A 25,959-nucleotide genomic window follows, 5' to 3' on the forward strand; every position below is an offset into this window, starting at 1 on the left:
TAATCACCTGAGTTAGGAAGAAGCAGGTCTAACAAGTAGCAAGGTTGAGCTTCAAACACTTGAAAACTTCCAACTTCAAACAATTGAACATCATCCTTGAACATCATTGGTCCTCGATTAAATTGTCGGACAGGTCAGCATGGAAAATGTAGCTTTATTAATTTCAGCTTCGAATGTATTTATTCGAGGCTACTTTTTTTACAAATGACTTAATGCAGTTTCAACAGAAATATTGGCGATCTGATAATTACTCAAACTATTTTGAAAATCTTAATGGGAAAAATATGGAAATCATAAAAATTAATAATAACTTCATTTATTTAACAACAATTTCATTACATTATACATAAAAAATAATGTCAGATGAAATAACAATATGTCCTATTCAGATCACACATTGTGAGTCAAATTCAATTTCCCTAAACTTAAAATTAGGGTAATAATACTTAACACAGGGCAAGGAAAGTATCCATGTGTTTCAAACTTGTAAATTTTTCTAATTTCCGCTAAGTCATAGATCATTATTGTATTATCCTAGGCATATACTTTATAATTTTTTAGCGTAAAAAGCCACAACTGACTTCTTGGACACCAGCTAAATATAGACTTTTAAGTTTTACAATAATAATAACACATTGTTTGGTGTTAAAAAAGTCCTTCAACCAAGAAAATTATATTGTGCAATATGAGTGAATTAACAAACTATTCTGGGCCGGTGAAAGAATCGTTGCTGCTATATAAGTTCGACAAGAAAATAAAACCTTTAAATTTGGTCAAGTATCTTTGCCAATCATTCATATTGCTAAATACGGTAGTTGCCATTTGGTCTAATAACTTAAATTTATATTATGTGGATGCATTTGAAAATTTTATTTTTTCGACCGGTAAGAGACCGCCTTAGCTATGCACGATCAATAAAAAAAAAACACAACGTGACGAAGTCAAGTGCCGCAGTTGAGCAGCATGGCGCGGATGTCGCGGTTGAGCCGCCGCAGCAGCAGCTGGTCGGGCCGCGGCTGCAGCGCGAGAGCGTCGCGCCGCGCGATCAGAGACGTCAGCTTCTCGCTCAGCGGGTTCTTGGCCGCCATGCTGTTATACACATTGTCATTAATTCCTTAGAAACAAGTACTACACAGTTTCCCATTTGCAAGTTAATTTAATTAATTAATTTATTGTCTTAAAAAACCGCATAAAGTACCTACATGGAATGCAACTTGATATATTACGGTAAATTAATTGTGAACTGAATGAAAGGGCAACTATAACTTATTATTTCTGTTACATATTTATTTATTTCACCATACAGCTAAAACACAACCTTTGAATTTCGCAACTCTCGGCTCTGTCTATCCCGTAAGGGATAAAGATGTCATCTAATTTTATCTTATAATCTGGTTATCAACAAATATTAATACTCACTTGAAATCCTCGCACATATCTATTCCACCAGCGCCAGAATTACCTGAAATCATTTAAAACAAAGTATATTTACAAGATATAATAAGAATACATTTTCACATCAAGAATTTTATTAATGTAAAAAAATTATATGAATTTGATAGTGGCGCTAGTGTACAGGTTGGCCCTATCTTAAAATAGTGATAATAATGAAAAAAGTTGCGAATCAAAGTTGTCATGCGGATTTAAGTCGCTACTTTTTTTTATTTTCCTGGCAACATACGTAGTAAGAAGAAGTTACAGCTTCTTGAGAAATTTCTATACAAATGTAAAATTTGACGTGAATAAAGTGTCTGTGAAGGTCTAATTTCAGAATAAATGATTTGATTTTGATTTATTCACATGTAAAATTCCATGCCATCATTACAAATTCTAAAACAAAGTCGCGGAACTAATTTTGATGCTAGTATATTATGATATAAACTAGTAATAAAAACTTATGATAGTATCTAAAGCTTGTGAATGTTAAAACAGTTACTTAGAATAGAGTGCGACTCCAGGCCGGGCGTGTTGGCCAGCAGGTCCACATAGAAATCGTCCTTTAGTTTCTTCAAATCCAGTTCATTCTCTATCACCAAGTTGTTGTCTACTTGGTCTTGCATTGGGTCCATTCTGAAATAGTTTAAAAAATATATTTTTAGAGGAATTTTACAATAACATTATTATAAACTGTACAACAAAAAGCCAACATCACGTGGTGTTCCCAGGCGGTCACCCATCCAAGTACTGACCACGCCCGACGTTGCTTAACTTCGGTGATCGGACGAGAACCGGTGTTTTCAACGTGGTATGGACGTTGGCGATAATAGTGATGAAATATCACTATTTATACAATTTTGAAATAGAGGAATAATTACTTATTATTACGGATTTTAATGACCACCGTTGTCGGTGTAGTTGAACATTGTACAGTGAAAAATAGTAATGTTTTCCAATAAAATTCTTCATTCCGTGTAGCATAATATGTTAACATTATTATTTTAGTTACCAACTAGCTGATACCCGCTACATCGTTCGCGTGGCGAACCATTTTTGGTGTCTGGTGTTTTCAAAATAATTTATACCCTATATGTTGCCCAGGCTTAATAGCTATATAACAAAAGTTTCATTGGATTCGTCCAGTACTTTCGGAGATAAGCGTAATCATACACAGACAGACCATCTTTTTTACTCTCTATGAATATTTTTAATGTCACTCTATCAATTTCAGTTAAAAATACTAAATGTACTTACAGACAAAATATTTTTACTGTTTTTAATAAATATGTTTTAGTTATCGATAATATATAAAAGATATTGATAAAATTTTACGGTGGCGCTAGAGTGCGGGTATGTACATAAAATTTGTAAACTCGCACGGATGAGAGAGAGAGAGGGAGGGAGAGAGAGACACAGACGGCTGCAGCTCCCGGCGGTCGTGCTGCAGCTGCAGCAGCGTCATCTTGCGGAGATGCAGCTTCAGCTGATGCAGTTCCCGCACGGCGCGGCCCCACTGCTCCTTGAAGAACGCTTTAGACTGCACCGAGCTGTCCAGCTTCTCTTCTAGGCAGCGCTGGGAAGTAGATAGTCTGTTTTATTTTTTATTTCGTAGAAACAACGTTTATTTTTTGTTACTTCATACCAGCTCCACACTGTCGTCGAACAGTTGAACATTGCGTAATTTGTATGAGAGCTTTTATTAGCCGCAATGAAAAACCGGCAATATATACTGAATCCGTCCTAGGATAGTCACTAGATGATGGTATTAATAAAAGTAGTAGATTGATGTAAAATCACAGTCACAGCCAAACTGTTTATTTTATACATTCAACCCCGTACCGAATGCAACCGTTTCCGGTTACATGAAGACGAGAGAGAGAGAGAGAGATATATAGAGATAATGCTTATAGGATAGGCTGGTGAGAAACAAAACATATTTTACCAATTCTTGGATGAGACTCGCGGTCTGATCCTTGGTGAGTCCGGAATATCTGCTCTCCGCATCTTTTTCACTGTTCTTCACACTAGCCTGAAAGTCATATATAATTTAACTAGCAGCCCGTCCCGGCTTCGCTCGGGTAAAACCTTCTCAGAAATCACCCTATATAGGTAATCAGATTTAATTTAAAATAATTGAAGTTCAAGATTCGAACCATCAACAGTGACAACGTGAATGCAATGGTGTTTACCGCTGAGCTGTCTACTTATATCTTTAGTTGACGAAATTTTATTTCTTTTCACCCTCATTTAACTACCCTAAAGGTCAAATTTTAAGAAATCCTGAAACACGGGTTTCATTATTTTTGTTGCATAGTATTTATGCCAAGTTTCAAGTAGATCAGTAAAAAAATTTCGTTATTTTTCGAACCCTAAAGAGGTAAAAATTGGGGGTACAATTTTGAAAATTCCTTTCTTATCGAAGCACTATGTAATAACCTAAAGCTACTGCTCAAATTTTGCGTTTAAAACGCTTTTTCTTAAAAAACGCTTGTTCTTTTAATTATATAGGCGTAATAAAGCCGGGTCCGCAGCGCCGTGGTTTCGTGTTAGCTAACATATAGAACAGGTTTTACTAACCGATTATGGGCGTAGTCTAACAGTTATGTTAGAAAAATAACAAAAACATGTTTTCCGAACCGAATGGATAACATGCCCCGCGTTCGCGTGCGGGGAGGGGAAGCGACTCATTCTGTTAGCGCTCACTGAAGGAAGACGTAGGGCACAGCGCAATACGGAGTACACAAGCGTGATAGCCGCAGCGGACGGGCGGCTTTCCTAACATGTTTTTATAATATGTTTTGTTAGAAAATTGGCGCTGCGGTAACAATGTAACAGTTGATGGCGCATCTATACAGCGTTGGCTTTTTAAATAATAGACGTTTTTTTTAAATATGCTTGAACAAAATGCAAAAACTTAAAAAAGAAACCGAAGTGAAATGAGGACATAAAATTTTGAATTTCCATAGAAAATCAGATCAGCCATTTGTTTGTATGGAAGCTCCATTTCTTCTATCAATTTGAGCTGGCGATTAATATCGTCTTCCATTTTCTGATAAGCTTCCCTTGCATACGTACGAAGCGAATAAGGGACACATAACATTTGGGCAATAATAGCATCTCCAAAGAGGGCAGGTTATAAAATCATAGTTACATTAATTTACAAAGTAATGGTTGATTTTACGCGAACCCTGGGTTTTCGGGGCGTCACAGCTCCTAATGCCATTTCCACACACGAAGATGAGAGATAAAGTGTACCTTGAGATTCTCAATTTGTTTCTCCATCTGCATTAGCTTATGTTCCAGTTCTTCTATCCTCATGTCCTTCAACTTGAGCTGGTGGTTCATATCGTCCTCCATTTTCTGAGAAGCTTCGCGTAACTCTTGGTACTTAGCCGTGTAGTGCGCCTCTAAAGCCTTCTTCGCGTCTAGCAACTGCAAATTAAGATAAAATCAACTTGTTTGATTTCATAAGGTATAATATTGTATGTTGTTTACATAATATTAATTTTAAAAAAGTCTCATTTATTAAGAGAACGCTCCTGGCTTACTAGCATAAAATTATATTTGTGTACATTGATTTCAATTCATAGCGGAAACTAAAAAATTACCACAATATATTATGTTACACTAGACAAAACTTTATCTTTAACAGCACATTTATTGTACTATAGTTTACCATTATAGAAAATATTATTGTATTTTACAAGTAAGATTTTAGTGGTGGTTATCGTTTTCTTTTTAGTAAATTGTCCAATAGAAAACTATAACATTATAACATTTTTTAAACAAATCAATTATCTAGTGTACCGTTTTTTTATTTGTAAGTAGTATGTATCAATACAGCGGCGCTATAAATATTTCTACATGTCTCATATTCGGCAAGTAGGTCCTTATTACCCCCAAATGGGGCTTGTAGGTGACCAATAAGCGCTCTAGGGCGTATGTAGCTACAAAAACCCTAGGGCGGTAAGTAATTAAAAAAAAAACACTTCACTCTTTCAAAAAGTTCGCGTATATCTAACTATCATACTGGCAATAGACATCATGCATTTAGCCCAATGGCCAAAGAGGTCGCTTCGCTATTCAGCCTTGTCTTCGTATGAATATAATAGTCATCCTCCCATCCTATAATAGTCCCTCGCTGGGGCTGCAATTGATGCCTTACAGCTGTTGGCTACTAATCTAATATTATTTACATTTTGTCTTTTATACAACATAGAAGAAATTGATGAAAATGTGTGAGTGTAGCTAGTGCACCTTGTTCTCCCTCTGCGAGTTGCGATACCCGCGGAGCCGGAAGTCGTCGGTGGCTTGCGCCAGCGCCGCGGCCAGCAGCCGGCCGCGCTCCAGCGCCGCGCGCAGCCGCGACTCCAGCTCCGAGCGGCGCCGGGACCACTCCCGCGACAGCAGCTCCAAGTGGTACTCTTCTTTGCGCTTTAACTGGGGGAGGTCAAATTCTAAATTCGTGGAAAACCTATGCAAATTTTAGTAAAACAAATATTTTACTGAAACAACGAGACCGAATATTTCATCATCTCGATTGCCAACGTCCATACCACGTTGAAAACACCGGTTCTCGTCCGATCACCAAAGTTAAGCAACGTCGGGCGTGGTCAGTACTTGGATGGGTGACCGCCTGGGAACACCACGTGACGTTGGCTTTTTTGTAAGTATCTTAAAAGTGAAATTTTCAAAATATTTCAACGTATGTTTTATTTTACAATATTTAACAATTTCCAGAAAGTTATCAATACATATAATAAAACAGTATAAAAAAATTCTATACATTAAATAAATTTACATAAAAACAAAATTAGGCGTTAGTCATAATATCAAAAAAAGAATTTGAAAAAATATCCGTCCATTTGTCTGTCTGTTTGTACACGATAATCTTCGGAACTACTGAACGGAGTTGAATGAAACTTTTTTTGTTATATAGCTATTAAGCCTGGGCAACATATAAGATATAAATAATTTTAAAAATTGGAACACCTCATGGAGAACCATAAACTCTAAACTAGTCAGTCTAAAGAGCATTTTCTGTTGAGGTATAAAAATCGAAGATCTAGAACGCCTGATGCAGACCCGTGATGGTCCAGTTAAACTATAGGAAATATAGAAATGACGCCTTAGCAAGTTGTTCAGCCTGACGAGCATTTCCTGTTTATGTATAAATTCTTATACTGTACTGTATATGTTTGCAAATAAATAAATAAATAAATAAATATATTAGGACAAATCACACAGATTGAGATAGCCCCACAGTAAGTTCGAGACTTGTGTTATGGATACTAACTCAACGATACTATATTTTTATAACAAATACATATATAGATAAACATCCAAGACCCGGACCAATCAGAAAAAGATCATTTTCCATCATGACCCGACCGGGGATCGAACCCGGGACCTCTCGGTTCAGTGGCAAGAACTTTACCACTGCGCCACCGAGGTCGTCAATGCAGATATGTATCTGGAACACCTGAAGAAGAGTCATAATGGTTTTTCATTTCTGTATTTATAGTTAACGTTACGCTTCGTCAGTATAAAAGAATTTCTGTAATAATTTTGACTCCTTACCAAAAATTGTTCGGGAACGAAATCGCTGGCATCAGCTAGTTATTAAATAATTACCTGGCAAGTGAACAGTTGTTGTTGCTTCTCCTTCCAGTCCTCCAGTTCGTCCACAAACCTCTGCATGATGGCGTCTCTGTCCGCATTCGATATCAACAGCTTCACCATGTCTGTCGACAAAAAATTTAGAAATTACTTTGTAAAAAGGCATATAACAAATCTGACGATTATGTGAACGACAATAATGTTTGGCCCAAGCCTGGTGCAGTATCCTCATAACATATGTATAGTAGAACCGCCTAAATGAGTCCTCGCCCGCGGAGTACAAGGGGCGCGGGGGTACGACGACGAAGGGGAACGAAAGAGGTGCGGGCGGCGGTCGAGCGTAGCGTGTAATACAAGAGGCGAAATGTTACTGGACATTTCTTGAGATATGTGAAGTCATAGTGGTTAGCGGCAAACAGGTGAAGATTTTTATTAAAAAATTAATAATGGCTATACAAAATTTGAATGAAACAACTGTAAACTATACAACGTGTTCCTTTTGTTATCCCATATCTCCATGGTATCAACGAGACCACGTACATGAATTAAATAGCATAAGCATTTTTCGATTATTGTTATTTTCAAATTTTTATTTTTCATACAAAACAATTCGATAAAAATGTGATTTTATGATATATAGGTATGATATGTAGGTAAAAAAAAGGTAATAAAGTTATGTATGTAATATTTATTTATGCAAAATTTATCAAAATTATAAATCAATCACTTATGTCCATAATATCAGTATCACTGGAACTTGATTCTTCACTTTCGAAACAGCCATCATCAGAATCATCAGAATCGTCTTGCACATTAATAATAAAATCAACAACTTCATCTAGTGCTCCATCATGTTTGCAATATTCGTCTTCGATTTTAATCACGTGTTTAACACAATTCTCCCATTTCTCTTTGGGATATTCAGCAAATAATCTCTCTAATATTTCTTTTTTCTGGTCCAAATTAGAGTCGATACTTTTTTGTGCTAATTGTCCTTTGATATCACCCCAGACCAACTCAATGGGGTTCAGGTCTGGGTGATATGGAGGCAAACGCAATACTTCGTGTCCGTTTCTTTTCAATACCTCGTCAATTTTGTAAATATCTTCTGTGAAATGGCTTTTAATTAATTTATATAAGTCATCTTTTCTAAGTTTTTCATCAAAAGGCACGTTATGTCGTCGTAGCCATTCTTGCATAGTTGGCTTGGTAGAAGCCATAGTTGGCTTTTTCTCTTCTCGAACCGAATGATAAGCTGCGTTGTCCATTACTATGACAGAATTTTGCGGTATATTAGGCATGAGCTTTTCATTTATCCATTTACTGAAATTTGCGAAATTCATAGAATCGTGATAATCACCTGTTTTACATTTGGATTTGAATATCACAAGGGCTCCGTCTACAAATCCAATTTGACCTCCACAATGTACGATGATCAAACGGTCCCCTTTACCAATATGAGATAGAACGCCAAGTTCATCCTTTGATTGCCAACATTTTGAAACGTTATGAGACGCGTTTACATAAGTTTCGTCAAGGTATAAAATATGTCTTCTTTCTCTACGATATTTTTTAATAGTATTTAGGTATTTCCACCTCCACGATGTGATATTTGGCTGTTCGATAAGGAGTTTCCTTTTAGATCCGCATTTCTTAAATTTAAAACCTAGATCATGTAATAATAGCCTTAAATATTCCCTGCCGCAGTGTAATATATTCTCTTCTCTAAGTACAGCGTTCAAAGTTTTCAGAGTAGGTATTTTTTTGAAAATTGTGTAAAACTGAGTGACTTTTCTTCTTACCACTCCTTTTGTGAAATCGTCTATTTCCACTCTTTTTCTACGAACCTGTTTTGGTTTTCTTGGTGATTTAAATCTCTCGTTGTCATTTAATGCTTTCCCTTGTTGTACAATTCTAGATACAGTCTTTTCTGATAATCCAGTAACTTCTGCTACAGTTTTATTTAAAGGTATATCTTGTTTATATTCATCAGAATTTGGGTCGAGTTTCTTTTTTCTAAAATATTCATATACGTTAAACGCCATTTGTTTGCACTGACTATTAATTCTATGTCCGAAAACATTTCGACTCATCTTGAGAATGTAATCTCATGTATAACTTTCACAAGGCGTCCGCAACTGTCAACACGTGTGATCGCTAACCGCGTAGCGAGCGAACTGAGTTTTTACAAGAATGCGCCCGCCGCCCGCACCTCTCTCGGTCCCCTTTGTCGTCGTACCCCCGCGCCCCTTGTACTCCGCGGGCGAGGACTCATTTAGGCGGTTCTACTATAATTGATTTATGACATTATTACGTACGTTTTGTACATTTAGCTTTAATTTTTTTTTTATATTGTGACAATTTTCAATAATTTTATTGGAAATACAACTTTTATTTTATTTACTCATTCAAATTTTTAATAATGATGTAAATTCGTCCTCCTAATGTTTAACATATGTATAAGACCTATATTTGTTAATTGACGTCCTTGGAGAAAAGGCTGCGGTGAAGTTTGTTGCGCCGCTTCTTCTTCACCTGCGCTTTGTAAGAGTAGACTTAGTTTAAGTAATTTTTTTGACGTCAATCAGGGATGTATATGATATACATATACATCACTTATTGACGTAAATTGAATAAAGAACCCCAACATAAATTGAATAAAGAATTTTGAATTTGAATTTAAATCTGTAATATTCGGATTTTTTATGTGGGAAATATGTATATATAAAATGTTGCTATATGACTATCAATTTAGCTTTTGCTTTGCCCCCGTTAACTTTCCGGGATGAAAGGTACCCTATGTCCTTTTCCATACTTCAAACTACATGTATGCAAAATTTCAAGAAGATTGGTTGAGTAGGTAGAGCTTGAAGAGGTAACAAACTTACTTTCGCATTTATAATATTAGTTAGGATAACAAACTGACCTTTTTCATTCTGATTGACGCACGTTTGACTCTTACACGTCTGATGGATACACGTGTCGCTTTTGCTCGTCTCTAGTTTTTTTGGTTCTCTGAAAAAAAAAAGACATTTGTCAGCTAATAAGGGCGTGGCCGTCATTGCTTGTAAGTAGTTGTGGACGTCAAACAGACAGACAGAAGCATTTAAGAATGTTTGAACGCGGCGTGTAGCGTTTCATTAGCGTCGCACATTTTTTTGAATATAGGATATATTTTTTAAATTAAACATTTATAAAATTAACATTGTACCAGTACTTTACTTATTTATAAAATAGGATAATTAAATTGATTACTGTGTATGGTACAATTTAATAAACACTAATGAAAACCCACGGCGTTCAAAACGCTCGTGAAATTCACATGGATTCTTCAAAAACTAATTAAATTAGCGATGGTGGTGTAATAGTTAAGACGTCCGTCTGTGAACCGAAAGGTCCCAGGTTCGAATCCTACTCGTGCCACATGAGTTTGTATACCAATCTGACTCATGTATAGTAGTTTTATCGACCACTTGCTTCCGGTGAAGGAAAACATTGTGGTAAGGAAACCAGCACTCTGGTCGATTATCAACCTGTGAAATGGAGAAGGCAATGTCGAACCATTCCATTGATTAGTGTCAAAAGGGTTGTTCGGTGTGTTTCATTCCACGTGATGACTACAATCAGCCATGAGGAATAAGTCTAAATTCTTAGCGTGTCGACTCAGCCAAATTTGTATGGACCAATACGACATCATCTGTGGCGTCATCATGGCGCCTTCTTCGTCTATAGAGGACGTTAACCTGGGAGTGGGCATGTGTTCGATGTGCGTGAGGTCCTCCAGCGGCCGCGCGGTGAGGCGCTCGTCGCCCGCGAACTTCTCCACGTTGGGTTCGTCTTCTTCCTCGTTTCTATCACTTTGACAGGTATCTCCTGGGTAAATAGTAGGTTACACGTAAAATTGTTACTTCAAGAGTCCGTTTTACCACTTTCTTATTATTGTAATGCGACAGAACGACTCGCTCGATATGGATCCTATTCTCTCTCATCTGAGCATTTTCTGAGCTTCTTTCCGGCCGTTGAGCGTCGAAGCCCAGGGTCCGTTTTCCTACACTTTCGTCCCCACTTCGCACGGTCATGGGCAACTCTAGTTAGAGACCATTGGCCATATCATGACGACATCAAGCCAGCACTTCTTGGGTTTGCCCCTTCTGCCTGGGCCAGGTGGCCCTACTCATGATGTTGTTGTGTCGTGGTCTGGTCCTACTGTAAGGCGGGAACCACCTCTAGCAGCCCACCTTTCTCCGGCGCAGCGTCACACTGTATCTGCGCGTCGCTGGTGGTCGGCCTCAATCGCGACGCGATCAGTTTCTCCTGGCTCTGCGTGAAGGACTCGCACATATTCTTTATAATCTTCGCTATTTCGTTAGTGTGCAGCGACGCATCGCCCGATGCGCTTGCGTATCTGTAATTGTTTGCTTGTTAATAGCTGCCGTGTGTATACTTTGTCGCCATCGCACTTGACACAATATTTGACATTGATTGAATGAGACAAAACATATTTATTAACATCATACTTATTATTATTAGTTCGGTTTAATTTCTTTATGAATAAGAGTGATTAGATATATGTAAACAAGTTATAATAGGTTATCTATTATAACTTGTTTACATATACTATGGTTTTTGTCGATTAGTCACAAAAATATACCTATTGTTTTGTTATACAAAACTATTTCACATATATTTTTCGAAAAATTTAAATTTTTTGTTTAATTCATGAGCAACACATTCAATAAAACAGACAAAAAAGCCAACATCACGTGGTGTTCCCAGGCGGTCACCCATCCAAGTACTAACCACGCCCGACGTTGCTTAACTTCGGTGATCGGACGAGAACCGGTGTTTTCAACGTGGTATGGACGTTGGCGATATGATTGGCGAAAAAGTTAACTATATTTTAATAATGAAGTATTTTCAAAGACTGTATATTAGAGTTCTATATGTATAATATCTGTGTATAATATTCACTTCTTAAACTAGGATATTTTAAAATGATAAAATACATCGAAATTACATAAACGTTTGGGATTTACAATCATCAATAAAAATGTTCAAGAAAGCGATAGGAGCTACCTATAAAGGCATACCTGGTAGTAGTCCTGCCGACGCCGAGGTCGGTGCAGCTGCCGCTGGCGGGCGCCGGCGGCGCCGCGCTGGCGCTCGTCAGCTGCGTCGCGCTGCGAGACGTCAGGTTCTGCGGCTTCTGAAAACCGCTTCATTCACTTAACACAAACTGCGACACGTATGATTTTTTAATTTTATAACACTAGATCTTGTCTGGGGCTTCATTCCCGTGGGAATTTTGGGATAAAAAGTATTCTGCGTTATTCCTGATTATATTGTACCCATGTACTTACCAAATTTCATAACGATCGGTTCAGTAAATTTTGCGTGAAAGAGTAACATACATTAGTAGGATTTCTCAAAAGGCTACAGACCACTAGCATTTCAGAAAAATCAATGCTAAGAAGAAATGCCGCAAAACAATGATGATAAGCACTTCTGACATGTCATGTGAAGTGTTTATCACTATTGTGTTTTGTTCTCTAGTACACAAATGTAAATACTATTACAAAGTACAAGTTAAAAAGTATATAATATAAGTCGAATGGCATTGGCACACAACGTTATATGATCGAATGTTTAAACACGATTAACCCAACAAAGTATATAAGAATCGAGCCAATCCAGTTTCCTCTGAGGAATTCGTCCTGGGTGCACCACTAGGTAAATATAAATAAATATAAATATAATAGGACAAATTACACAGATTGAGCTAGCCCCAAAGTAAGTTCTAGACTTGTGTTATGGGATACTAACTCAACGATACTATATTTTATAATATATACATATATAGATAAACATCCAAGACCCGGGCCAATCAGAAAAAGATCATTTTCCATCATGACCCGACCGGGGATCGAACCCGGGACCTCTCGGTTCAGAGGCAAGCACTTTACCACTGCGCCACTGAGGTCATCTATCATCTAGGTCATGCTTAACCATAAACAATGCACAGTGGCGACATAAAAAAATCAACGAAAGCTATATAGATGAAATTTAAGTGGCAAAATTTGACAGGCGAATATGTAAATCGCTTGGAAAATAAATTCCGGCACATTGTGAACACAAAAAAAAAACTTAAAATTCATTATATGTATTCTGTAGTTTTTACTACACAAAACCAAACAAACAAATGGGATGTGTGAAATTACATTTTAAAAAATGTCGTGATCGAATTAGGTCACGTCGCTGTTTGAGATTCGGATATATTGCCAGTCACGACTTTGAATTTATTAATGCTATAACCTACACATCCTTAATTAATCAAAGGGCTTCTTATCTTCTATTTATTCAAATCACTATTATTTTCTACACTTGTAAAGGCAACATCTGTGGATTTCTGCAGTTCACAAGAAAATATGATCTACCTCACGATTTACCAATGCCAACGCTCGCGCAACCGCGAAAATTTTAACAGGTTAGATTTATGCATTGGAATATCCAATAGGGCCGCCGATTCCTATATTTTTTTTTATTTATAAACGAATATGAAGTACATATGTAAATCCACATTTACACGTATTGGGCAGGGAAGTGATTATCCCAGTGTGCAGTACAAGTATGTAAACAGGTCACTCGCGCTGTCACTGCTCACGTCACTGCCGCTGCCCGGCGCACACAGGAGTGGAACAGGTAATATGGGATGATTTATACTGATCAGACATAATGTTGTCGAACCAGCAACCTCGACGAGATCGACGTCAGTCATTTTTGCGAGTTGATAAATAAAGAAGAAAGAGAAAGAATAAGAATATGAAGGCTGAGAGTAAACGCACACTAGCGTCGTTATTGCCGTAGAAGTATTTTGGGAAATATTTCCGGCAGCGGCAGAAGTTGAGTTGAAATGTGGGGTTAGGATTTGAACTAACCTCTGTGTCCTTCTGCACGCCGACGTACTTCAAGCAGATGTGGACGTCGACGAAGGGCCTCCTGCCGCTGGCGGCGGCTGAGGCGGCGGCGGCTGAGGCGCCCGCGCAGCGCAGCAGGAAGCAGCGCTCGGAGATGCTGAGCGCGCGCTCGCTGTTGCAGAACTTGTGCAGGAACAGCTTCAGCTCGTCGGTGGGGACCAGCTTGCGGAGGTCCAAGCTGCATATACCTGGGAAATTAAAATTATTGTCGTTAATCATCATGCATCAATGGATTTTTATATCATTTCAATTTTATAAGTGTATTAGACGTTGCCCGGAGCTTCACTCCCGTGGGAATTTTGAGATAAAATATAGCCTATAGCATTCTTGGATAATGTACCTTTCTAATGGTGAAAGAATTTTTGAAATCGGTTAGGTAGTTTCGGAGATAACCCGCCTCAAACATATAGATATGAACTTTAAATTTGTTTTAACGATAGCAGAATAGATACTCGGACAAAGTTTTGTTATCTATATATTATTATAAAAAGGTAAGCGTTAGTGACTTTGTATGTATGAGGCGGATAATCTCCGAAACTACCGAACGGAAACTATTTTTATTTTTAAATTCACCATTAGTCTCAAAATTCACACGGGAGCGAAGCCCCGGGCAACATCTAGTGTTAAATATATCAATAAAAAATTCAGTATGCTAATGTTACTGCATATTGTTATTTTCAATTAGCATAATAAAGCGTAGATCATATATTTTTTCTATAACCAGAGTAAAGAAGCAAAGTATAACGCCAGGTATACACTATCGGCAGACATTCACCAAATTTTGATAAATACTTTTAAATTAGTTTTTTAAATAGTAACCATAGATTAACGAGAATGTGCTCAAATCAGTTCATATTTGGCAAGTCCAGTAACTATGAAGTGCGCATTCGTCACTACAGGCAAAATTATAGTAAAGAAACATAATTGTACATTTATAAAAGAAGTAGTCTAAAGAAGTAGCTCTCACATAAAAAGAGAGAGAATGCTATATCTATTTAGTCTTACGGTTAACTTGATATCCCACTAATATTATAAATGCTATAGTATGTTTGGTACCTCTTCACGCTCTATCTACTCAACCAATTTTCTTAAAATATTGCATACATGTAATTTGAAGTATGGAGAAGGACACAGAGTATCTTTTATCCCAGAAAAACAACTGTTCCCCGTGGGAAAAAAACGCGGGCGAAGCCTCGGGCAAAAGGTAGTTTGTACGTCTTTTTTTCTGATTTTCGGCTATAAAGTTGAAATAAATAGAATTTGGCGAATACTTTAATTTATTTCACATTTTTAACATCAACCATTACAAGTTTTTTTTTTATAACCTAAATAGAATACTATTCGTCTTTCATTATGTGAAAGCATTCACACATTTTTTTATACCCAGGCAACAAAAAGCGCACTATATCACAGTAGTACCTGCGTAATCAAGAAATTTACATAACCAGGCATTACGTGCCCCGATGTTACGCCAGGTCCTTTTGGTACCGGAGGCACGTCAAAGCATTTTTTTAGTTCTTCTTTTTTTGTAAAGAAAAACATACATAATAATTGATAAATCAGGTATTTGTTTTGAATATAATCATAACTTGAAGTGCCTAAGTGCGGTGTGGACGCATCGACTGGTATACACACACACACACCGGTAATGTCATATACGATTTATTATGCTAATGTTATATACGAATACGATTCGATAAATCCATATTTTTTTTTAAAGAAACTTCTCATATTTGTTCTTATTTGTCTTCGGTGTTACCACGTAAAAAATGTGTTTATTTATTTATTTTATTAATAAACTTACTTGTAATTTATTACAAATATATGTCGTCTATTCTCCATTTTCATAGAATATTAATCTGTTATCGGTCAACTGTAATAGATCAACTATTTTTCAATATATTCAATATTTATTTAACAATTCATTAATGCAGCACGCATAATTTAAATCTATGCAGCATGCATAGAGACTGCAATCGTGTTCATTATTTTGTATTACTTAAACAGGGTGTTTCTCAGAGCGTTTCAATGGCTGATGTTGCGCTGTCATTTCCATTTATTAAATTTTAACAAAGACAACAATTATCCTTTCTTCTTCATAGTCTTATATTCCTCATGGCTGAGGGTCGTGGTCATTAAGTGCAATAAAACACAACAACTGGTTTGCCATTGCCTTCTCCATTTCACACACAAGTTAATAATACTAACCAGTGTGCAGGTTTCCTCACGGTGCCTCACGATTTTACTATCTGACTTGAAAACATTAATCTGGTAATGTCAATTTCATGAATGATTGATTTTGGAAATGATTCCTACCTTAAAAAAAATACGGCTGGTAATGACAGCGCGGCTGGAGCGGTCGAAACGCTCTGAGAACCAACAATGTTTGTTAATGAGGGCGCCACTATAGCTTCCGCCATCTTAAACTGTTAACTTTCAGGTCAAGATGGCTCCTCACATAGAAACCGAGACGACGCCAGACGAACCACAATACGACAGACTAAAACCTTTCTCAGCAGACAACTATAGGTTCAAGATTAACACATTTGAGGCTCCGTGGTTGATAATCTACAGCATCGGTAGCTTCTACGGCGGCTACCTTCTTTTTACACAAGGGAAACTTGTCACTATTATTTTCTGTTAGTATGCATTTTAGTTGCGTGTATTTAATAAAAGAAAAGGAGTGGAAGAAATTAGGGGAGACTTTTCCCAACTCTGTTCAGTTTAAAACAAAATAACTCGGGCCACTTGGCCGGAGCGTTTCGTACTGGGGGCTTACTATCATCTCTTAACGCGATCCACTTTACGACCTAAACTGAACTGCATCACAAATTCGTACCATAGACTAAATTTTTTGTATGAATGCGATTCATTTTGGGTTCCTAAATTGAACTGAGTTGCATTGGAATCGTTCTGTAAAAGTTGATGGTAGGCCTACTGGCCCTAGCTGAAAGGGCAAATCCAAGAGGTTTTTATTTAATACTATATGCCTGCCCCGGCTTCGCTCGGGTAAAATCATAATAAAAAAAGAAGCCTAAGTTATTCCTGAAGGTTTCGTCTATCTCTGTGCCAAATGTCATCAAAATCGGTCCAGTACTTACTGAGTTTATTAATTACATAAAAAAAAATACAAATATTTTCTTTATTAATATGGAGTATGGATTTTATTGTTTCCCCGAAGTCTATTCTCAAAAAGCAATACAATCAATCATGAATGTAATTTTTTTTTTCAGCATTTTTCATGGTGAATCCGTCCATGCTGGGCATAACAGCTGGAATACACAGGTTGTGGTCACACAGGTCGTTTAAGGCTAAGCCTCCACTGGAATTATTTCTACTATTCCTCTACATATTGACCCATCAAAGATCACCAATCACATGGGTCAGGCGACACAGACTTCACCACTCGCATTCCGATACTGATGCTGACCCACACAACGCGTCTAGAGGATTCTTCTTCTCCCATTTCGGCTTCTTACTTGTGTTGCCACATCCAGAGTGTGAGAAAAGACTGAAGATGATCGACGTGTCTGATATGTGGAATAACCCGTACACCAAATTCACACACGAGTAAGTTTTATGACTTTATGTGATTTCAGGAGTTACTTTTTTAAGTTTGTTATGTTTGTGTATACACATAATATTAGTTTGAATAGACATTTGTTTGAATGCGACTCGACAAGAAGAAGAAGAATATGTATTATCGTGTATAACGGTACTGTTTAGCTGAATCATATTTTTTTCTTTTAAAATGATGCACAGAAATAGTATCCTACTAATATTATAAATGCGAAAGTTTGTGAGGATGTGTGTGTGTATGTATGTATGTTACTCTTTCACGCAAAATCTACTGGACCGATTGTTATGAAATTTTGTACACGGGTAGAATATAATCTGGAATAACACAGAGAGTACTTTTTATCCTAAAATTTCCATGGGAGCGGCCCCGGGCCGCAGCTAGTTTAAATATATTTATGTGCCCTGCGCATGTATATACTTTTTTTTTTCAAGGTAGAGAGAAAACGAGAAATTATGAAAATTTCTTTAATGCATTATCGGGTTTTTTTTAGCATTTATATATTTTTATTTCATGGTCTCGATAGCTCAGTGGTCAAGAGCACTGTCCCGGATAGACAGGGGCGCGGGTTCAATACCCGCTCGATTCCAGAATTATTATTTTAAAAAATAAGTTAAAAAGCAGTGTGACATGTATAACAAATCCATTACTATTTTTCTTTTCAGCCATTACCCCATACTCTGCGCAATCATAGCGTACGCCATCCCCACTTACATCCCAACGCTGTGGGGGGAAACACTGCACATGGCATTTTGGGCAAACATCTTCCGCATATACATGGTATTAAACCTCTCATGCTCGATCAACAGCATCAGCCACTTGGTCGGCTACAAGCCGATCGACGTCACGGCCGCCGGCACGCAATGCCATTTAATTGGTATAGCCAATTTAGGCGAAGGATACCACAACTACCACCACAGTTTCCCCCTCGACTACCGGACATCGGAACTGGGAGACACAAAGTACAATCAAACAACATTATTCATAGATTTTATGGCCAAATTGGGCTTGGCGTACGATATGAAAACTACTTCGGAAGACGTGGTGAGAGCCAGGGTGTTGAAGAAGGGCGACGGCACGGATCAATACTATATTCCTAACAATGAAAAGAAACAGAAGATTTTTTGTACAACGATTTTCAAGAACGCGGTAAATTCTCATAAAAGTTGTTAAAATTTTGGGCGACGCCCACGTATTCACATGATGATATTATTTAGGAATAAAGATTTGGAAATTATTTTATTATCACAAAAAGACTATAATGACCTTTTGAGAAATTAAAGAAATTCTAGAAGGAGCTGCTTGAATTTTTTTCTTTACTTCACCGATGATTTCCTTGAAAATGGTAGTCTATGAAAACTACTACATACAAACAGATATAAAAACATGCTCATATGTTGGTACTACGTGGTGTTAGTTATCGAAAAACTCGTTTAAAGGTTTGAATATTTCTCTAAAGTATAAGTTAGCTAAAAGGCTAATTGGCTTTAGAGATTTTTACAGAGGCTAAACCAAAACGCCTTTGTTACAGCTGGCTAGCCTTAGTCTTTCATAGTCCTATGTTTTACCCTCGAGACAAAAGAGGGGTATTATAAGTTTGACCGTTAAGTGTGTCTGTCTGTGTACGTGACAGCGTTGCTCATCAACGGGTGAACCGATTTGGATGCGGTTTTCTTTTTTTATAGCAAATTTTTATGCGGTGGTTCCTAAATATGTTTGATCAAAATCGGTTTCAAAAGTTGTAGCGAAATGAATATTGAAAGTCAATGTCCAGATTTTATGTTCAGTACACTGGCCACTAATAAAAGAATAAATCAAAATGTATTCTATGTTTAAATATTTTCTTATATTGACAGATGAGATTGCCGCCGATGGTTTTTGACATGTAAAATTACGATTTGCTATTTTGGAAGTTCAATATAATTATTTTCTTTGCCACTACACGCTAGTTTTAATTTATTATATAGACCAACTATTTGAACAGTCAATAACAAGAAATAAACATCTCACCGATATCGTTGTCGCCGACACAGAGCCTGGCGACCAGCAGCGGGCACTCAGCGAAGTAGCGCGCGAGCGTCCGCAGCGCCGCGCGCAGGCGCAGCGCGGTGCGCAGGTTGAAGTGCGCCGCGGCGCTGAGGCAGCGCACTCTGACACCGCACACCATATTGTATATTTAAAACATCAGGGTCGACGGCAGGGTGGATTTCAGAGCGTTTCGACCGCTGCGGCCGAGCTGTCATTACAATATCTCAAATTTCAACAAAGACAAGAATCAATTTAACTATCTGGCTTTAAAACAATTAGTCTGTACACAGTCAACATCACATTTCACTGCATGAACCTCTGTCTCGGTAATGGCAGCGATTTTAGCGGCAATGAATTTGGGTAGGTTGATGTGCTGTTGACTGTTATGTACTGTGGTAATGTACATTTTATGAATGACTGATTTTGGAAATGATTCCTTCCTCAAGAAAATTGACATTGAAAACACTCTGAGAAACATCCGACATCACAAACTATAACATTTGTTCGACGAGTTTTGATTTCTTCAAATTGTAGATAAATATTAGTTTAATTATCCGTATATGGATCAGACACAGCTCCGTTTCTCATAGCCAGTAACAGATATTGAAAAACAGAAGATTCCCTTTTTCATTGTTAATCTCCTTTAAAATTCAAGAATCTCAGAACAACCACCAATTCAGAAACATGATACAGCGTCAAATAATAGAACATTTTGTCAACTGTATAATTATTTCAACGTGACTGTCGCCAACGTCCATACCACGTTGAAAACACCGGTTCTCGTCCGATCACCGAAGTTAAGCAACGTCGGGCGTGGTCAGTACTTGGATGGGTGACCGCCTGGGAACACCACGTGATGTTGGCTTTTTGCTGAGAATTACATTTTTAAAATTGTAAAACAAAGTGCATTTGGTCTAGAAAAAAAGTTTTTTTTTATATAATATATATATATATTTATAATCAGGCGTTATAAAGCTCAGCATACTACTACTCGCCGTAACACCGCTACAAAAACGACAGTTTCTTATCAATGTAAAGTATCTCTATAGTGGACGCATTAAAGCTCACTTTTCAATAAACACCTATTTTGCCGGGCGGAAGGATAAACAAGGTAATGCTCGTGTAATACCTGTACATTATTCATATTAAATAAAATTACCTGTCAGTCATGATGTTGTGGGTGAACACGGAATACGCCATATAACATTCCACTGATTCTTTACTATCCTTCAGACTGTCGGGTAGAAGCTGAAAATATGTTATCATTTATTTTAATTTATATAAATAAGTTTTTTACATAAATGACTTTTTTGACACGAGCTTGTATTGTTATCAGAGAGATCATGTCCGTATAGTAAGCCGCTGAGGAGTTCCCTCGTCGGGAGCCGTTCCTCGGTACACCATGTCATGCTTGTCATCTAAACTAAACGTGTGTACAAAATTCAGCTCGAACTACTAAAGATTCCGAAAATCGTGCGAAGTGGAGAAGATAGGTAATTTACGGAGTACAGCTAGCCGTGCCCGCAACTTCGTTTGGGTGCGGTTCGAAATAAGTAACATTTTCTTCTACATAAAATCCGCTCTTAAATAAAGCAGAAGAGTTTGTTACCCATTTCATCTTCGTCCTTGGTTACTTTGATATCTATCGACGGATCAACGCAGAAAATGATAACTTTACTCCACACATCATTATCTGATCCTGGCTACTGGGGTATTATGTAATCTGTGTCCTGGCGTAGCTGTGCCCCGGGACTTCGCTCCCGTGAGAATTCCGAGATAAGAAGTACCCTATGTGTTAATCCAGGGTATATTCTACCCGTGTACCAAATTTCATAACAATCCGTCCAGTAGATTTTGCGTGAAAGCGTAAGAAACATAAACACATGATGTATGTGTACACACTAATAAACTTTCGCATTTATAATATTAAGTAGGATGGAAAAACATGAAACTTATTTTTTTTTAAAATATCATGTAAAAAAATTAACGTTTTGACCTATAAAGAAAAGATAGTTACACATCATTGTCATAATACACATGTTTTTCTTTTTTTTTTGCATGAGCTCTGAAAACAATGCATTGAATTTTTTTATGTGTATAAAAAAGGGTGTTATTGAAATGGTCAGGAGCATTCGCATTTTTGCGAGCGAAAAAAATAATAACAATCATATTGAAAAGCAGAATTATTTTTTTGGTCGGCCAAATTGCTAATTGGGCAACAATTTATGGTCAGTAAATGTGAATTGGTCTGCAAACTGGTCTGTTTTCCATTATATTTTAAGCAGCAATTAATTAATTAGTTGTTCGCCACGAACTTGGACCTCGTGAACGATGAGTTTTTACAAAATTGTGAATATTTCAAAAACGACTGAACCGATTTTGATGCCCCATGAACGTAAAAATTCTATTGACAGATTCACATACCTTTTAAATTTCACCAAAATGAGACAAACGAAAATTCTAAAAAAAAATGCTTCAGCTTCTGTTAGTCACATAAAGACTCCCCAAAATTATTTGTCATTATATCGTCATTGTAACGTCATAACATACTTATAGTTTTTTTTTATATGTATAGATCATCATTGTTCATGTCGATAGGATATTCTACATTATTCCTCACCAAATCTAAATTCTCCACAGAGGCGATGGTGATACTGAGTACAAAAAGATGCTTTCCCTCTCCGATCTGGATGAGGCCGTCGTCACACACCAGCTGCGGCTGGAGGTCCGGAGAGGAAACCGTCTTCTTGCTCTCCGCTATGTATTCATCTGTAACATATTATTTTATGTCTTTTATATGATACCTGATGCCCGCGACTTCGTTCGCGTGGACAGTAGACTGTAGCGAATTTTAAAAAGTAACACAAAGGTACGGTGCAATGTTTTAATTTTTTTTTTTAGTGCAGCAAGCTCCACATCGGATGTTTTATTTTTTTAAGTGAACAGAAGATGCTTATCAGGTTGAACAACTTTTGCTAATGCGTCATTTTCGTATGTCTTATGCCGGCTACACACTATCGCCGTACTCATAAAAAACTATGCAAATAGTGTGTAGATGCCATAATAAAATAAGAATTAGATTTTCTATCTTTCTTCTAACACACTATCTCTTGGTGATAACCGCATGAAAATCCGTGCAGTAGTTTTTGAGTTTATCGCGAACAGACAGAGAGACAGACGGATTGATTGGTCAACTTACTGAGTGTGAGAAGCACCGAGTTTCCGGAGCGCTGTGCGCCGTCGGGCGCGAGGCCCAGCGCGGGGCTCGCGGCCTCCGTGCTGTGGAACATGCGGAGCTCGTTCCTCTAATACATACAATTACAAAAATCACATTTTGACACAAGCATTTATTTAGATGAAATAAAAGAGAAGGCAGAGGTCGTGTCGTATATGGAGGTAAATTGATGGCTGAGGATAGAATAAGATGGAAAATGCCCCACCAACAAGAACAAAGTTCCTAAATTAATTGATTGATTTATTTATTTTCGTCATATATTTTATATAATTTATATTATGCTAACATAGTTCTAACATAATGAATCTGGTCACTTGAATAAATAATTTTTCATTCATTCATTCATGTAATGGCGGATGGTCTTAATTGCCACCAAATACCTGACCACCACCCCTTTAGTAATACACTGAGTGATTCCCTTGTTTGGAGCCAATCCTGGCTGTAACCATAAGGCCTTGCTTATCACAATCATGCATTACAATCAAAAGAAAAGTATAAAATTCCATTGGCCGCAACTCAGCCCGCGGTAACCTACTCAGGTTATTAACTACATCTATTCCAAATTTCATCAAAAACATGACAGACACTTATTGAATTCTTTCTCATTATTACTTAAGAGAAAGTCTCTTCTCGCTGTGTGTCCCTATGTATGCTTAGATCTTTAAAAGTATGCTGGTTTTACTAATAGAGTGATTATAGAGGAAGGTTTTTATGTAAATAAAAGTATAATATTGCACCCATGCGAAGCCGGGGCGGGTCCCTAGTTTAATATTAAGGCACACAGTCTACGTTCGAGTATTTATTTATCGTCCGAGTATTTATTTATCGTCCGAGTATTTAGTGCTGAGGCTGCTCTGAATGCCAGTGCAACACTTTAGGTACACGGTTGCATAGAATAGAATTGTAACGAATGCGTGTATACGTGCGAATGCGTGTATACGTGCGTTAAAATCCCGCACCTGCTGTATGAGTGCTGGATATGTTCAGTTTACACGGGATATAGGTGGATGCACATCCACTACTTACAGGTGTGAGTGTGCCGGCCCTATCTTCAATGGTGAGGCTCATGAGCAGCTGCGGGTGACAACACTTGCCTTCCGCCTTCACGCCCAGCAATCTGTGCCATGTGTGCTTTACCTGAAAGTGTTTTTGATTAAAACTAATGCATGATAAGTTTGTTACAAACATGTAATTTTTGACACAAGCTTTAATAGTTGTCACAAGAGATTTTATTGCATTCAATGTGTGACAAAAAAATCATATCAGTAAACCATTAAGGAGGTCCCACTTCTGCCTGGAGCCATTCCTGGGTGCACCATAGGGTCATGCTTTTCAAATACCAAAAACCTTTAGATATAGGTGACTTTGTAAACAGTTTTAAGAGCATATATATATGTAGAGTGGAACTACACACCATACAGACAAATAGAAAAACCTTTATTAGATGTTTTATTTTAAGGTCAACAGTAACTCTCACATCAACAAGTTTGTTGGATGGGCACGGCTGCGCTCCCAAGAGGCTGAGCAGCAGGTACCCAATCTTGTCCTTCTTTCCCTGGGTGCCCACACTGAACACTTCGATTTTGACGGGAACATTCTGGACACGGAGACTGGAAAAAAGTTAACTTAATTTTGAGAAACACTAGCAAAATAATAGTCAATTTATCAATTGTTAAACAAAAACAGAATGAAGTGTTAGTTTCACCTTTGCATCACTGCTTCTGTCTCTTGCTCATCTGAGCTTTTTCCCGGTTTGTTCCCCAATAAGTGAGCATGGAAGCTCAGGATATGGTTTCCTACTTTTTCGACTCCACATCGCATTGTCGTCACTGCCTAATTATGTATCTATGTGTTTTCTTTATGCAATAAATGTATGTAAGACATACATCAAACATTGTGACCAACTAGTAATTATTAAGATAATTATGTTAAGTAACCACCACTTGTATATACAGGAAATAGTTATAAAACTTACACTTTGGTAAATTACCAATTAAAAAACATTCGAGGAAGATAAAAAGGTATACCTTCTGAACCTCCGTTTATCTGCTTCCCAAACTAGCTCAGCGTCAAAATATGGAGCATGCGTTGGCACGGTAGGGTCAGTCTCAAGGATATACCCGTTAAGAGATCCGCTCACAATAAATGGGCTACGTAAAAATCCAAAACCGAGACCTAAAAAGAAAATTTTCATTACAACATAATTCCTCATAGCTTCGTTACGCTTTTCACTTTTTAGAAGCCATTGCTTACCTTCTTTAATATGAAGAACTATTTGAATACTCGGTCCTCGCAATTCGTCCATGAATATAGTTAATATTTTCTTCGAAACAAAAATTAATAAAAATCAAATCAAACACAACGTAAACATATCCTTCCAAAATTAAAGATTGAGTTGACTTAACTGACTGACATTGACAGTATGTCAATGTTGAGTAGAGTAGAGAGTAGGCGAATACCAGCGAATACAGATTTACCGCGTTAGGCCCTTCTATAACGAGATATTATATATCATCAAAATGTTAACGTTTAAATCTATGTTACCTCTGTCAAATGGAAGTGATGCTACTAACAGAAATAACGTTGTTTGATACACGCAACGCGGGTTCCTGAGGTTCACTGACCTCCACATATACAAGTACACTGAGGTGCGAGAAATAGTGACAAACAACGCTACGGTATTGAAAAAAGTTTGTAAGTATTGTGTTATGTATGGAAATCACAGATATTAGACCGTTATAGAAATATATGTACACATACATAACATAAAGTACTTTGTGTTATGTTTATGATATAACGTTATTTAACGTTAATTTATAGTGTGAATTTGGTAACGTTACATGCCCTGATAATGTCGTAAATATTACCCATAGATTTAGAAGGCCCCCGCGCCTGACATTATACCATTAAATACATAAATTGCGTTTAATGTTCATGTTACAGATATAAGAACATTACCAAGTAATTTTCTGTGTTTAATGTCTTATTTGCTCCAGACCCATCAAAATCTATGATTTTCTCAGCTGGCAAGAGCAGACTACGAAAACCGCGAAAAGGCGATGTGTTGTCATTCTATCCCGCGCACGGGG

The 25,959-nt window shown here is 37.4% G+C and overlaps 2 protein-coding genes and 4 non-coding genes across 6 annotated transcripts; 3 read left to right on the top strand and 3 right to left on the bottom strand.

Moving 5' to 3' along the window:
- Window positions 1-299: 299 nt before the first annotated feature.
- LOC128676125 (uncharacterized) lies at window positions 300-25,306 on the bottom strand. Its single transcript, XM_053756074.1, has 21 exons — window positions 25,124-25,306; window positions 24,898-25,045; window positions 24,348-24,480; window positions 23,897-24,007; window positions 22,835-22,940; window positions 22,256-22,404; window positions 20,795-20,883; window positions 19,618-19,757; window positions 13,992-14,218; window positions 12,147-12,262; window positions 11,295-11,461; window positions 10,800-10,929; window positions 9,983-10,071; window positions 7,072-7,181; window positions 5,695-5,877; window positions 4,693-4,869; window positions 3,380-3,466; window positions 2,856-3,010; window positions 1,937-2,070; window positions 1,420-1,462; window positions 300-1,089 (listed from the first exon to the last, which is right to left on the bottom strand). The coding sequence occupies exons 1-21, from the start codon at window positions 25,173-25,175 to the stop codon at window positions 942-944; spliced, it is 2,694 nt and encodes an 897-aa protein (XP_053612049.1). The 5' UTR covers window positions 25,176-25,306; the 3' UTR covers window positions 300-941.
- Window positions 2,141-2,259, bottom strand: LOC128676217 (5S ribosomal RNA). Its single transcript, XR_008405389.1, has one exon. It is a non-coding gene; the product is annotated as a 5S ribosomal RNA (ribosomal RNA).
- On the top strand, window positions 5,980-6,098 carry LOC128676209 (5S ribosomal RNA). The gene has a single exon (XR_008405382.1). It is a non-coding gene; the product is annotated as a 5S ribosomal RNA (ribosomal RNA).
- On the bottom strand, window positions 11,808-11,926 carry LOC128676201 (5S ribosomal RNA). Its single transcript, XR_008405374.1, has one exon. It is a non-coding gene; the product is annotated as a 5S ribosomal RNA (ribosomal RNA).
- Window positions 15,241-18,903, top strand: LOC128676127 (acyl-CoA Delta(11) desaturase). The gene is made up of 4 exons (XM_053756076.2): window positions 15,241-15,675; window positions 16,471-16,669; window positions 17,264-17,600; window positions 18,273-18,903. The coding sequence occupies exons 2-4, from the start codon at window positions 16,477-16,479 to the stop codon at window positions 18,778-18,780; spliced, it is 1,038 nt and encodes a 345-aa protein (XP_053612051.1). The 5' UTR covers window positions 15,241-15,675; window positions 16,471-16,476; the 3' UTR covers window positions 18,781-18,903.
- On the top strand, window positions 20,382-20,500 carry LOC128676218 (5S ribosomal RNA). The gene has a single exon (XR_008405390.1). It is a non-coding gene; the product is annotated as a 5S ribosomal RNA (ribosomal RNA).
- Window positions 25,307-25,959: the final 653 nt, after the last annotated feature.

This window comes from Plodia interpunctella, chromosome 15 (genome assembly GCF_027563975.2).
Source record: "Plodia interpunctella isolate USDA-ARS_2022_Savannah chromosome 15, ilPloInte3.2, whole genome shotgun sequence".
In the NCBI taxonomy this organism is placed as follows: domain Eukaryota; kingdom Metazoa; phylum Arthropoda; class Insecta; order Lepidoptera; family Pyralidae; genus Plodia; species Plodia interpunctella.

What these genes read in the sequence shown, in the direction of transcription:
- LOC128676127 (XM_053756076.2), top strand. Translation starts at nt 16,477, where the DNA reads ATGGCTCCTCACATAGAAACCGAGACGACGCCAGACGAACCACAATAC. An exon ending in ACTTGTCACTATTATTTTCT is followed by an intron (nt 16,670 to 17,263) that starts GTTAGTATGCAT and finishes TTTTTTTTTCAG; the next exon opens with CATTTTTCATGGTGAATCCG. An exon ending in TACACCAAATTCACACACGA is followed by an intron (nt 17,601 to 18,272) that starts GTAAGTTTTATG and finishes TTTTCTTTTCAG; the next exon opens with CCATTACCCCATACTCTGCG.
- LOC128676125 (XM_053756074.1), bottom strand. Translation starts at nt 25,175, where the DNA reads ATGGACGAATTGCGAGGACCGAGTATTCAAATAGTTCTTCATATTAAA. An exon ending in GATAAACGGAGGTTCAGAAG is followed by an intron (nt 24,481 to 24,897) that starts GTATACCTTTTT and finishes ACTTTTTTCCAG; the next exon opens with TCTCCGTGTCCAGAATGTTC. An exon ending in GCGTGCAGAAGGACACAGAG is followed by an intron (nt 12,263 to 13,991) that starts GTTAGTTCAAAT and finishes AGCGGTTTTCAG; the next exon opens with AAGCCGCAGAACCTGACGTC.